The sequence below is a fragment of the Megascapheus bottae genome, chromosome 16 (assembly GCF_031878675.1).
Source record: "Megascapheus bottae isolate mThoBot1 chromosome 16, mThoBot2.hap1, whole genome shotgun sequence".
Classification (NCBI taxonomy): domain Eukaryota; kingdom Metazoa; phylum Chordata; class Mammalia; order Rodentia; family Geomyidae; genus Megascapheus; species Megascapheus bottae.
In genome coordinates this window covers 3288577-3303219 of record NC_143524.1, presented here as the reverse complement: position 1 = coordinate 3303219, position 14643 = coordinate 3288577, and the positions used below count along the sequence as shown (strand labels likewise).

Sequence of the window (14643 nt, the reverse complement as noted above, 5' to 3'; positions counted from 1 at the left end):
CAGACATCTCCATCAGACTCTAACCTGCGTGAAGCGAGGGAGAGTTCAGGCCCGTCGTCCCCACACATGCACGCTAGCGTAAGATCGCACTTTGAATCTGGCAGATTGACAAAAATGTGAGAAGGGACATCTTCTCTCATGGCAGACTTGTGTCACACTGTAGACCACTGTCTCCAGAGATCCTTCCGTTAGTTTTAACTCACCAGCACAGTGACAGTTAAAAACACTGAACTTCTTTTGGGAAATTAGCAACTTCACTTCTAGACCCAGAGGCCACCAAAGCATTGTAATAAAAATGTGCACTATTCTGGAGCCCATGGAATACCTAAGACAGGCACTCTGAGCCCGATGCCAAGATCCCACGAGGTGGCTGTCACTGAATAAAACCACACAAGGAAGGGTGACAGTAATGGAGCTAAGACCTATGGGGGGAAAGGGTTACTGAGGTTTGACCTCAGGGCCTGTACTTCCTAGACAGGCACTCTACCACTTGAGCCATGTCCAGCTCTTTTGCTTTAGCTTTTTAGTTATTTCCCAGTTTTTGCCTGCACTTCTAGACTGCCATTCCTTATTTATGTAGCTGGGATGGCAGGTGTGTGCTTCCGTGCTCAGCCTATTGGTAGAAATGGAGGACTCGTTAGGCTACCCTGGACCTGCTATCCTTCTGATCTACCTACTGAGGAGCTGGAATTACAGGTATGAGCCTCTTGGTAAGAGCTAGCACACCAAATCCAGCAATTTATATTTTGCCATGACATCAGTGTGATTGGTGTGGCATGGTAATTCTTATTAACAGTGGGCCGTTAGAAGTATCCCCATTCAGATAAGAACCAGGCAGGGGGTTAGCAGGCCCTTACAGCTTCTACACTGTGCTTAGACTGAGTTCAGTGGAAAAGTATTTGCCTGGCAAGTGCAAGGTCCTGAGCTCTAGTCTCAGCTTGGGATGGGGTGGGGGACACATAAAGATTTGAAATAAATTAAATAGTCATTGTTTATAGCCTATCATTTCTGAATAGGTAAGTTTAGGCAGCTGGCTGTATTCATAGAAATCGTTTTTCCTTATAAATTAGCACAGGTATCCTAGATCTATGCCTCTTTAACAAAAGTATGAAAGCCTGTCTGTGGGAAAGAATGTATACCAATTTTATTCATGCGAAGTTACCCTTGGAATTTCTCAGCAAATCAGCCTAAGAATTAATGAAATTTTTTTTATTAATGAAATTCTTATGGAAATAATCCCAGTAGTAAACTTTATGGAAATGATGGTGCTTAATGAAGAGCCAAGGTGATTTTGAAGAGAAAAAATGAGGGTGTCCCCTTCCCATGTTAGATCTCAGGGCTCATGACGCAAAGGGCATGGAGCTTCCACACACTCACTCAGGCTGGCCTCAGACTGCTATCTGATCTCTACCTGGCAAGAGCCCACAGAGACTCCTACACTGCCTGAACTTGGCACCAGGTCTGTCTGTGAGGGAGAGTGAGCGGGTGAATATTGCTTTTCCCTTGGGAGAAGACTGAAACTGGATCTCTTGGAGCAGTGAGGTATGAGAGGAACAGCCATGCTGCTGAGAAGACATAAGAGAACATTATGACATTGTGAAGGGAACACAGCTTTAACCATAAAAGCCATGGCCAGGCAACAGTGGCTTGTGCCTGTAATCCTAGCTATTCAGGAGGCTGAGAGCTGGGATTGTGGTTCACAGCCAGTCTGAGCAAGAAAGTCTCTCCATAAGGATGAGCAAAAGATGCAAACAAGCACCTTTTAGTGGAGAGCAAGAAGTGAAGGGATGCCATGCACTGGTGATGAGCAGTACAAGCTCTCGTGCCCATGAGTCTATTGTTAGTAGTATTAGCACCAAGCCTGGCTGTCAAGTTGCCTGGCTCCTCAAGCATCAGAACCCTCCTTCCAAAGCTAGACAGAAGGGTAACTCCAGAAAATAGTCATCACCCTAAAAACAGAAGTCCACAGAGTATTTTGCTTGCTAACTCACTTAATCTTTTGACAGTCTGCTAGGGTTTGTCCTGAAATACATTTCCCGCTAGCTCAATCAGAAAACCGATGGTGGCATCTCCATACATTACACTGAAAGAAAATTATTTTTCAGTAAGATTTTATACTTACACACCATTAAAACTCTCAGTACCAGAAGTGACTTAGTAAAAGTTAAATACCCACATATCACAGCAGAGCTTGAGTAAGGAGGAAATTTTAGGTGACCCTTTGAGATGAGTTTGGAGTGAGGCTGCTCACCACCACTGCTAGAGGAAGCCAAAGCCAATGGTAGGGAGAACAGAGAGTAAATGGCCGGCCAGTTCATTGGCTGCCACATAGCAGCTGAATATAGAAGCTGCCCTTCCTGCACCACTATCTTAAAGGAAAAAAAAAAGAAAAAGGAAGAGGAGTGGGGGGCAGGCAGGCCTAGAGGTACATGCGTTAGTCCTGAGTACCCAGGAGGCGGAGGTAGGGAGGACCAGGGCCCAGGCCTGAACAAAAGTTAAAGACCTTTCTGGAAACGAAACCAGAAGGGTTGGGTGTTGCTTAAGGGCTTGTGTAGGAAGTGTAAGACCCTGACTTTACGTGATTGAGATTATACTGAAGGTGAAATTTTCTGTTGGATGAAATACTAGACAAAATTAGGAAGCAGACAGCCAATCAACATAAACAGTTCGTATTCAGAGTACCTAGAAGCTAGTAGGATCCCCCCGCAAAAAAGAATCAGAAAATGGGCAGAAGATAGCAGTTTCTAGACAAGAAACCAAAAAGGCTTAAAGAAAAAAGCAGTGTTCCAGCTCTCATCAGACAGACATGAAACATACTGCATTATTGTTATTAGACTTGTGAAAATCTGAAGGGGCTTGCGTGCTGCAGGGTTTCCCAGAATGCTCTGGGCCTAGAGTGGGAAAGCAAATGGGGTGCCCTAGAGATCAGCTCCCTACCCCATCCCACCCACCCACCCCCCGCTTCCCTCTACCCTGCGGGTCAGCCACCTCCACCCCTCCCTGCTGCCCTCTACCCCAGGGGTCAGTCTCCCCTGCTACCCTTTATCCTGGGGCTCAGCCCCACTCCTGCCGGTGGCTCTCCCCATCCCTTTTGCCTTCCTGGTGCGTACACTGGACACGGGTTGCTGAAGCCAGCTCAAGAAGCCTTCTGCTTGCACCATGGGACACTAGCCCCCCGCAGGCGTCAACTAAAGCCTCATTCCTTCAAACAGGTTCACTTGACACCTCCACCGACTCTGCGGTTTTGCTTATGTGCAGTCGTGGACATGTTTTCCCCATCCCTCATTTCTAGGAGAATTCTGAAACTCTTGTACATTTCTTTTTCTGTTTTGCACACTTGGCCTCAGAGTGTTGAAATCCTACCGGTATGTACAGTGACGCGGGCCATTCCTTCTCAGACCCCAGCCGCATCACATTGCCCTCGGTTCCCACCTGCTGTGGCCCTTTCCTTCCATGGTCCCCGTGTTATCCGTGTCCCGTGGTCCTCTACCCTGAGCATGCTCAGCCCCAGGGCGTCCTGTGGCATCACGACTCCAGAGCCATTTGCATGTGACTTCATTCCCCTGGCCAGGCCCTGGGCCCTGTGTGATGTGTTCTCCCCTCTCTCGCAGTGAGGAAGGAAGACTGTCTACCTCTCAAGATGCTGCTTGTAAAGACACAGAGAGCCCCGAGCTGGCAGAGGCAAAGTGTGCGGTCCCCCGGCCCCCCAGCAGTAGTCCTGAGCAGAGGTAATAACCATCCAGCAGCCCGCACCCTCCGGGGCCACCCGAGCCTTCCCCAGGGGTGGCGGGGGTGAGCCCCTCAGCAGCCTCTGCCAGCCTGCTAGTAGTAGTCTGTTTCTGTATCTAAAAACAGCCTTGTGCACAGGTTCTTGGCAGCACTGGCCCTTTGAGAAGTTCGTAGAGAGGAAAAGCTTTCTCGGGCCCGTGGGGACTTTTCCTGAGGCTGGGTGGGGTACCCACAGCCCTGTCCTAGGGTACCAGGCCACTCTCTTCCCTGAGACCTTTCACGTGGTGAAAAAGTCAGCCCAGAAAGAGTCCCTAGGACCTGACTTTGTCTTGTGGCGCCCACTGCTGGAGCCACTACCAGGGCCCATGACTTGCCATGTGGTGTTTTCTTTCCAGTCACCCTTTGCTCAGACTGAGCCAGTGGTCTGAAGGGATAGGCCAAGCCAAAGCTTCAGCTGAGGGCCGGCGCCCAGGCCCGTACACACGGCCTCGCAGATAGAGGGAGTGGCCTGGAGCACCGGAGCCCACGCCCACGGAGGAGTGAGGAGGCGCCTCCCAACACGGGACTGTGCTCCATGCCCTCAGTTATCTGACGCTGTATATTCCTCCTAAAAGGAATAAAATGACCTTTAAAGCGGTTTCAGAGGCGTTGTACTTTCCCCTGGCACCCATGTGGGTTTCCTACAGCACAGGGCTGGCAGAGCCATGTGAGGCGGCACCTCTGTCCTCACCACTCCTGGGGCCCAGAGAGATTGCAGGGTAGCCACAAGAAGCATTGAGCGTCTTGACTTCAGAGGCACTGGTTGTGGAGGGCAGGGATCCTGCTCAGCTGGTTCCCTTGGTTCTCGGTGTCCTTCAGCCAGTCACATGGAGGAGGTAGAGAGGCCCCTTCAGAGCCGTTGCTCCCAGTGCGTTTTGGTCTGTCTTCTCTGACATGAATGTGATGGAGAAATCTGGGGTCACTTCCTGGCTCTGCAGTGCAGAATTGTTCCCCAGTGGAGACCCACTTGCCTACCAGATGCCCTGACCTCTCATCTGCAGATGAAGTGGTCCGTGCAAGGCCAGGTGAGCCAGTGGAAGAAGAGGGGTCCCAGTCACGCCCGCATGTGCTCATCGGTCCCTCTGCATAGCACCTGTCAGAGCAGAAGTCACTGTTGGCGTTGAGCATGACAGGCAGCCCACACGACATTTGGGGGGGCTCTAGACAGATAGCAGGAGCTGGTTTTGGGAAGTGCAAGTTCATTCACGCTGTGAGGCCTCACTATGTAGGCCACTGCAACTGACAGCGGGGTGGAAAGTGAAGACCCCCCCCCCATTGTCCCTGTGCTCTTATTCATACCATAAAGCTCCCATTCACCCAGTTGGTCACAAAAGCCCCAGGGATGAGGGCCATGTCCACCTTTAATAGGGATAAAATGGAACTAAGAGGAATTAAGATTTTGTTTAAGAATGCTAACCGGGAGCTGGGAGTTTGGCCTAGTGGTTAAAGTGCTTGCCTAGCATGCATGAAGACCCGGGTTCGATTCCTCAGTACCATATACATAGAAAAAAGCCAGAAGTGGTGCTGAGGCTCAAGTAATAGAGCTCTAGCCTTGAGAAAGTCCAAGGACAGTGCTCAGGCCCTGAGCTCAAGCCCAGGACTGGCCAAAAAAAAAAAAAGAGAATGCTAACCGTCACTAATGAGGTAGAAATCTAGAGGATTACAGTTCAAGGCCAGTCCAGACACAAAAAGTTTGTAAGACCCCATCTCAGCCAACCAAAAGCTAACACCTGTCATGCCCACATAAATCAAGGAGGATCACAGTCCTGGCCTATCTAGACATAAAAAGCAAGACTATCTCAAAAAACAAAAACAAAACAAGCAAATTGCGTCTGTCAGGACTCACACCCATCCCAGCTGGAGGCTGATATCTGAAGCCAACCAGTCAGAAAAATCCATGAGATTCTTTATCTCCAATTAACCAGCAAAAATGCCAGAAGAGGCACCATGGCTCCACTGGTAGAGCACTAGCCTTAAGTGCAAAAGCTTAAGGACAGATCCCAGGCTCTGAGTTCAAGCCCCAGGCCTGTTGGGGTGGGAAGCACACAGCTTATAAGTGGTGAGGGACATGTACACACCTATTTTTCTCAATCATGCCCCGGGGTGGGCACATAGAAGTGGGAGGGTGCGTGGCCCTGGGTCCCCCATGTCAGGAACAGTATAAGAGAAGCCTTAACGACTACTGAAACATTCTTTCCCAAGACTGCAAGAATGTTTTCAGCCAGGCGCCAGCTCATTCACAACTTAATTCTAGCTGCTCAGGAGGCTGAGGGTTGGGGTTCAAAGCAATGTGGATTTGTCAGATTCTTTTTTCTAGTTGTGGGACTTAAACTTGGAGGGCTGGGTATTGTCCAGGAGCTCTTTTTGCTCAAGGCTAGTGCTCTACCACTTTGAGCCACAGTACTACCTCTTTTCTGGTGGCTGATTGGAGGTAAGAGTCTCATAGACAGGGCCGGGAGTTTGGCCGAGTGGTAGAGTGCTTGCCTAGTGTTCATGAAGACCCGGGTTTGAGTCCTTGGTACCATATACGTAGAAAAAAAGCCAGAAGTGGTGCCGACACTCAAGTGGTAGAGCTCTAGCCTTGAGAAAACCCAAGGACAGTGCTCAGGCCCTGAGTTCAAGTTCAGGACTGGCAAAAACAAATCCTGCCAAGGCTGGCTTTGAACCACAGTCCTCAGATGTCAGCCTTCTGAGTAGCTAGGGTTACAGACATCAGCCAGAGTGCTCAGCAGTTTATCAGATTCTTACCTTCAATTAATTGGGAAAAGGCAGGAAGTGGAGAAAGTCTGACATTGGCTGTGAGGAGCACAGGATTTTTGTTTGTCTGGTTTGGATTGCTTTGCTCTCCAAGCCACCAACCCTTGCATGTCTAGTGAAATTGTATGTAGATCTCATTCTGTGGGACAGATAAGCCTACACTGAAGAAGGGAAGACAGAATACTCCTGCAAGCTATGGGGGCAAATGTTTGAAAGACCTAAGAGAGCCAGTTGCTAGCGGCACACTCACATAATCCTAGCTACTGAGGCTGAGATGTAAGGATTGTGATTTAAAGCCAGCAGGAGCAGTTAAGCACCCTAGAAAGCCAAAAGTAAAGCTGTAGCAAAGAAGCTTGGGACAGTGTCTAGACCGAGTTCAAGCCCCAGGACTGGCACACATATAAAAAAATACAAGCTGGGTGCTGGTGACTCACACCCATAATTCTAGCTACTCGGGAGGCTGAGATCTGAGGATCACAACTCAAAGCCAACCCAAGAAGTCTCTGTGAGACTCTTACCTCCAGTTAATCACTCAGAAACCGGAAGTGATGCCCGTGGTAGAGTGCTAGCTTTGAGCACAAGAGCTCAAGGACAATGCCCAGGCCCTGAGTTCAAGCCCCATAACCAAGAAAAAATACCTGAGAGAGCTGTGTACCCAGACATGCAAGGGTATGCCCACAGACAGGCACTACTGAGAAGCTAGAGGGTCTGGGCCTTCCAGGGCCCTGCTGCTCTGCTCTTTGAGTGCTTCAGGTGTCTGTCTCCTCCCTAGGACTGAGCAGCCGAGCGGGCCAGGAGATGCGGCAGTCAATGGCCCGGTATGATGAGTGATGGAGATGCTGCCGGCTGAGGACTGCAGAGCACCGCCCCGGCTCCAGAGGGTCTCCTGAGCCCTCGTGTCGTCATAGCTGCTCTCACTGTGCGAGGGACCAGGACCAGCACCCTTGATATTCCAGGTTCCAAGACACTGTACAGAGAGATCCAGAAGTGTAAAAATACCGCACATTGACAAATACCAAGAATTTTCGCGTATGTTTATATTGTATTGTTCTAATAACGGGTGGCTGTGAGCACACACCTGCCGCCGCCTTTTAATAGTGGTGATGCTGTAGTTAAAATGCTTGTAAGAATAGTTTTATAAAGTGAACACAGATTTATTGTATTTGAGACATAACTATTTGACAACTATTAGTGCGACCAAAGTATTAGGCAAGTTTCCTACATTTTTTCACCTTGTATAAAGTTCTGAATTCGTTTCCCTCCCAGGCTGGTGGGAGTGCAGCCCTGAAATATGCCCTCCACTGCTCTTTTGGTTGTTCCAGCTTACACCAGTGATTTTGAATAAGAAATATTGGGTGTTCTTTTTATAACCAGTTTTTGATTGGTAATTGTTTTCTGTATTGTTTAAAATGGATCAAAAATGTAAGTCTATTGGTAGAGATTAAGTATTTATTGCTACAGCTTAGTTGATACATGGGTGTTCTGTAAAGCCATATGTCCTGTTGCGGTCTTGTGTGCTTGGAATAACGCTTCAGGTGAGGCACTAGGGGTTGGAGTGTAATGCTGGGGTTTGGGGTTGGGGGGGGCTTGTTTTTGTTTCTGTTCTTTTTTTGTTGATGTTTGTTTCATTTGGACAGTTCATCTGCCTTCTTACCCCATTCTCCAAAACCGTCCTTCTCCATCACCAAGCACCAGCCGTGCCCACAGCAGAGCCCCCATGTCCCACAAGGCGGTCAGCCGCGAGCTGGATGCCTGCGCTGTGGAGCGGGGGGGACGGGCACTGGCATTTCCCACACTGGGGTCTGCGGAGCGCAGAGCACTCTCCGGCACGGAACAAAGCATGTTACCTGTTTCACTGTACCTTCCGAGGTTTCCCTCGTCAACTCGAAGCCAGTGCGTTTTTTAGAGCTGGTTTGTGTATATATATAGTGATTATGGATACTAATTCAATGTAATTTATAATTTTCTATGTCAATATCAAATCCATCACCGCCTTCTCAACCAGCTGAAGCAATATATTGTATATTGTATATTGCCACGCCATCTGGTGAGTGGGCTAGCACTTCACCTCTTGCACTTTTAGATGCAAATCAGTTTTTCATTTCTGTAATAGAAAATTATTCACGTATTTTTACATCGTTTGTTTTTTCCTGATCAGTATTTAAAACCAAAAGGATATTCTGAGAAAAAAAAAATGGCCAACAAATTTTTTAGAGACAGCATCCCAAGCAGCGTGCCTAAACAATACATTGCATATGGAAATAAAGAGTCAAATGTCTATGCCTTACTCCTTATTTACTGCACTCCAAGGAGCGCAGCGGCCTGCGAGGCTGGTTCCACAGGGTGCCCAGCCTGCCATGCCAGGGGGTGGCAGGGAGCCCTGGGCCTGGGGGCAGGCCAGGGGCCTACTTGGCCTGTGCATGCCTGCCTGGCTCCCCCCTCCCCCAGTGCTCCTCCATCAGCAGGAGGGCCTTGGCAGAGACCCCGCATTCTCCTGGGGGGCCTGGGCCGCCAGCATAGGCTTCCTTCTCTTGTCTCAGGGACCCTGCCTGTGTGGCCGTCACCTCAGACTGATGGGTACTCTGCTCCCCTCCCCAGGTTGGCAAGTGCTGCCAGCCAGGCCTTGGCCCCAGGGTCACGGGCCACCACCCTCCAAGAAGATAAGTGGGTGTTGTGGGCTGCTTCTGGCAGGGTTGTAATTTGCTCATCTTCGATCGCAGGGAGAGAAAGGCTGGGACGGGAGGGGCCGGCCTGCTGGCTGGAAGACGCTGGCCTCCGGTGGCAGTGTGTGGCAGGGCTCCACACCTCCTCACCTTCTCCTACAGTTGCTGCTTATTGGCAATATGGATCACAAGACTAACATGTCGACAATACCTGTATCGAAAATAGCAAAAATAAAGCCTGATTCTTTGTTTCTAGCGCTCTCTTGTACCTTTCATGGGCTTTAATAGCCAGGTGTGGTGTGGCCGTCACCAGTGAACTGCCGTCAACGGAAGAGCCTGTCCGGAGCGCCTGTGTCCACAGCCCTGGACTCTGCTGCCAGCCACACCTCCACCTGAAGTTGGAGTCTCAGGGACTTGGCTGCCCAGACTGGGTTTGAACCATAGTTCTCTGTTTCTCGACCTCCTGCATTGTTCTAGTTACAGATATAAGCCACTGGTGCCCTGCATTTGTTTTCTCTTAATGTGATGCTCATCCAGGCTTGGCAGTGCCGCCTGTGGCCCCAGCACCTATGGGTGTGGGGCAGGTTTCAAGTCAGCCTCTGCTTTGTAGCACTCAAATACAGCCAGTGCCGGTGGCTCATGCCTGTTATCCTAGCTACTGAGGAGGCCAAGATCTGAGGATCACAGTTCAAAGACAGCCCAGGTAGGAAAATCTTAGACCACCGGTGAACTACACAGAAAGAGCTGTGCTGTGGCTCAAGTAGTAGAACGCTAGGCTTGAGCAAAAGAAGCTCAGGACTGACAAAAGTGATGTAATGCTTAAACTCGTTTCTGACCGTTCCCCCAGTGGCAGGTCCCTTGTCCCCTTCATGCTGGATTCTCTATTCCATCTAGGGTGGAAGCTCTGAGTCGGGCCTGTGTCCACAGCCCACTGCCGCCGCTGTGATGGTGTGGGCCATGGCGAGTTAACCATCGCCTCCCTTGACAGTGGCAGATTGGCAACAGGAAACATGCAGTATCAGTTGTGAACTCCACTCACTGCTGAACTTCCCCCGCTGGCTTTGCCATATCCATGCTTAGCTGTTATTCAAAACCTTTGCATCCAGACAGCTAGTGTCTTTCCTCCAATACATTTACTGCCCAACGTCTAGGCTGGCTGCATCCTAAGGGTCAAATCTGTCCCACAGCTTGTTTGAGGGGTGAGGGGAATCCTGTGTAAGACAACATTTAATCCAAAATGAATCACAGACCTAAACACTTAATGAAATACCTTCAAGATATCTAGAGGTGAAAGAGAAACTAAGGGAAACAATTTCCACTAGAATGAAAATTATCTATGACATACAAACCCTCAGCTTAATTTCAATTGTGTTATACAACCTAAGTGCCAGTGATTGTATATAGAGATTCCCTTTCTAATAGTTTATTAAATAGGACATTTGAAATATGATGTAAAAATCAATGTTAATACAATCTTTTTTTTTTTAATTAAGCCACATATACAGAAGCCAGAAGTGGTGCTGTGGCTCAACTGATAGAGCTCTAGCCTTGAGGAAACCCAAGAGCAGTGCTCAGGCCCTGAGTTCAAACCCCAGGACTGACCAAAAAAAAAAGCCAGGCGCTAGTGGCAAAGCCAGCCCAAGCACTGACGTCTGTGAGACTTCAATTAACAACCAGAAAGTGGAAAGTGGAGCTGAGGCTCTCGTAGTAAAGCCCTAGCCTTGAGCCACAGAGCTCAGGGACGGCACTCAGGCCCAGAGTTCAAGCCCCACGACCAGAAACAACAAAAAGGCCAGTGAGAATGGAAGTTGCTTCACATGGCAACTCTGAGGAAAGAGGCAGTGGTCAGCAAGGCTTGCCTCACAAACGCTGCACTGTGCACTGTTGGGTTTTTCCACCGCCCCCGCTGACACAACTGTGCATTTGGTACTGGCATCTTCCTCTCCAACAACACATGTCCAATTAAAGAATTGGTCCAATAAATGATTTTTTTTTCTAGTCGTGGGGCTTGAACTCTGGGCCTGGGCGCTGTCCCTGAGCTCTTCAGCTCAAGGCTACTGCCCTACCCCTGGAGCCACAGCGCCACTCCCCGTTTTCTAGTGGTTCATTGGAGATGAGTCTCCCGGACACTGAAGTGCCCAGGCTGGCTTTGAGCCGCAATCCTCAGATGTCAGCCTCCTGAGTAGCTAGGATGACAGGCGTGAGCCACTGCCCCTGGCTAGGAGAGCGTTTTCTTAGTGGCAGCCACAGTACTAGCCATGGAAGAGTACAGGTGGTCCATAGCACCTGGGAGAGGCTGCCCAGACGCCCAGCAGCGGTAAGGAGCCCGGGGTCCCCGGCCAGGCCACAGGGCAGGGAATCTGCTGGCTAAGCCAGGGCAGTGAGGGGTCGCTGAGGACTGTAATGTCCTCACTGCAGAGCTGCCTGGGTTGACTCTCCCAAGACCTGAGAGGGCCGTTTCCACAGCCCTCAGCACCCCAGGAGAGGTCCACACACAGGGCAGCTAAGAGTTGAAATTTTTGTTTCCTACAAGAATGTTGCTACTGTATTTTGGTTTGATTATTTTGATCCTTTATGTAATGATGCAAGTTTTATTTCCTATGAATATTTGCTATATGCTAGTCACTTGTTTTTTTCTATAGGTCATTTACAACTCCCAGTTTGTGTGTGTGTGTGTGTGTGTGTGTGTGTGTGTGTGTGCGTGTGTGTGTGTGTGTGTGTGTGTGTGTGTGTGTGTATGCGTGCGTGCGTGCGTGCGTGCATGCACATTCTGAGGCTTGAACTCAGGACCTGAGTGCTGTCCCTTAGCTTTTTTTCCCCTCAGGGCTGGTGTTCTACCATTTGACCCATACCTCCACTTTTGGGATTTTTTGTTAGTTAATTGGACATAAAAGTGGCATAACTTTGCTGCCTGGGCTGGCTTTGAACTTCTGTCCTCAGATCTCAGCCTCCTTAGGAGATAGGATCCTGGGCATGAGCCACCAGCACTCTCTCATTTGCTTTTTAGTTCTGCTTTTTCCTTCCTTTTCTCCCAAATCAGCAATCTGCCTCATTGTATTTTGTCATTTTTATTAGTATACATTGATTGTTCGAGGGGGCTCCTGGTGGGATTTCCACCCTCAACCTCACCCCTGCTGTCAACTCCTCCCCTCTTAAAACCCTTTCAATCATAGACAGCTCCATCGAGCTTCCTCCACCCTCCCGAGGAGCCCTTCCCCCCCCCCCATCTGAGCTCAGAACTCAAATTTAAGTCATACTTTGGTCCTGTTCCTGTATCCTTTCCCCATATAAACCTCCCTTTTACTACAATTAAAATAAGTGTCCTCCTTTTTCTTCTGCCCTCCTAGTTCTTCCTGTCACCTCATAAGTAGATTATCCAGACATGTATTTTGTGTGTGTGTGTTTATGTTGTTTTGCATTTTGTTTTGTTTTGTTTATGTGTGTTTATTCAATTCTTCATTTCACTTTCCCTCTTCCCATCCCAACCCAATCATCAACTAGATGTTTACTCCTTACTAGAGATGAGAAATACTTCAAGGGGGGAAAAAATGAGAAATCATATTGATTTAGAAAAGAGGGTGGAAAAGTACCTGTCTTTAAAGAAATTAGAAAAAGAGCAGCAAAATATATCAAAGAAAGAAGAAAGCTTTTTTTTAAAAAAAAAAACAGCCATAAAATGACCTTATGATGGCACAGATGTGAAGGCTGGACAGAGAGACGCATAATGATGTTCCTGGTGGGAAATAAAAAAATTACATATATGACCTAAGAAGCATTTGATGCCACTGAGTTTTATGTGGCTTTTAAAGAGAAGGATTTGACAGACTGGTGGCCAGGACATCCACACATGGTCCTGCCCCAAGATAAGCAGCACATGGACACAGACTGCAGCTGTGTCCTCCCCCTCCAGCTCTGTACAGGAACAGACCAGAATACGGGGGCTGGGGTTCAGGGTGGACGTGGGCAGGGATAGCCTCGGTCTTGGAGCCGGGCTCATCTTGCTCGCTCACCCAGCAAGCCGAAGAAGGGTCGACAGCCTCTGCTCTGGGCTTGCCACCCTTATACAAATGAGATACTACAGGCTCCGTGACCATCTAGAATGTTCTTAAGGTTTCCAGAATGCAGTCCAAGTGCCACTGAGGAAATACGGTTGCATCTCTCTGGAGGAGACGTGGGTTAAGAGGGGGGCCGGGCGCCGGTGGTTCAGGGCTGTAATGCTGTCTACTTGGGAGGCTGCGATCTGAGGCTTGTGATTCAAAGCCAGCCCGGACATGAAAGTCCATGAGACCCTTACCTCCATTTGACCACTGAAAAACTGGACATGAAGCTATGGCTCAAGTCAGCGAGTGCTCTACTTCTTGAACCACACCTCCACTTCCAGCTTTTGGCTGGTGTTCTTCATTATTTTCCTTTTGGCACAAGGCTAACATTCCCGGATGTTCTTGAACTTAAAAGACATTTCTAGCTGAGTGTGGTGGCTCACACCTGTAACTCTAGCTGCTTAGGAGGTGAGATCTGATGACAGAGGTTCAAAGCCAGCCTGGGGAGGAAAAGTCCCTGTGAGACTCCAATCAACCACTCAAAAATTGGAAGTGACACCATAGCTAGCTCTGAGCAAAAAAGAGCTCCGGGACAGTGCCCAGGCACAGAGTTCAAATCCCATGATAGCCCCCCCCCCAAAAAAAACTACATGGCATGTCCTGGGCTCACCTGGACACAGTGTTACCCCCTAAAGCAGCTGGGGCCCCCAGACAAGGGGGCCTGCCCCACCTGGGGGAAATCAGAGTAGCTCTCCATACAGAAGACTAATGACAGCTAATGTGGGCTGTGTTGGCCTCATTAGTGCCAGCAATTTGAGTCCTGGATGATATTGCATTAATTACAGGAGCAGCTTTCTGGGGAGGGGCGAGGGGGCCCCATCCGCTACCAGAAATGAATCAGGACCTGCTGTATTGTCAGAGACGCAGGGAAGCGAGGCGGGGGAGAGGTGAGAAGAGTTGCACAGTAATTTCTACTGTTATTTTTCTACTATTTTATTTTCTCTGCTGAAGTGGGCCAGGGCCATTGTCCGCTTCTTTTTTTTCTGAAATCGATGCGTGGGAGGTAAAATTACTCCCATTAGAGTTCAGACAAGACATTAAGTCCATTAAGGAAAGCAATGCAAAAAAAAGCTTTTATTCAGCTCACCCTGGGGCTGGCAGAGGGGCCAGCAGCCCCACAGCCCGCTGGCACCCCCTGGGTGCACCCCTGCCCAGCTCCAGGGGCTCCTCTGCAGCCTCTGCCCATGTTGTAGTGGGGGGGGCTCTGCTGGAGAGCTGGAAACTGCACCCCACAGTGCCCTGCCCGCACCCCACTGTGCCCTGCCTGCACCCCTCAGGGTCTTGCCCTCTGGTGGCACAGCTGAATCCCCCACCCTACCCACTTGACCCTGGGTTCCAGTCTGGCCATGCCTGGG

General features: G+C 49.4%; 1 protein-coding gene across 12 annotated transcripts in view; it reads left to right on the top strand.

Moving 5' to 3' along the window:
• Ppp6r3 (protein phosphatase 6 regulatory subunit 3) overlaps positions 1 to 8803 on the top strand; it is a 112085-nt gene extending 103282 nt beyond the window's left edge. For 3 of the 12 annotated variants that reach the window (XM_090347205.1, XM_090347198.1, XM_090347199.1), the window contains 3 exons: positions 3348 to 3365; positions 3612 to 3728; positions 4125 to 4368. In XM_090347205.1, coding sequence (XP_090203331.1) covers positions 3348 to 3365; positions 3612 to 3728; positions 4125 to 4227 — 238 coding nt within the window. In that variant the 3' untranslated portion in view covers positions 4228 to 4368. Of the gene's footprint in view, positions 1 to 3347; positions 3366 to 3611; positions 3729 to 4124; positions 4369 to 7297 lie in introns of those variants that run through there. The other 9 variants (XM_090347208.1, XM_090347204.1, XM_090347203.1 and 6 more) reach the window with 4 other exon arrangements.
• Positions 8804 to 14643: the final 5840 nt, after the last annotated feature.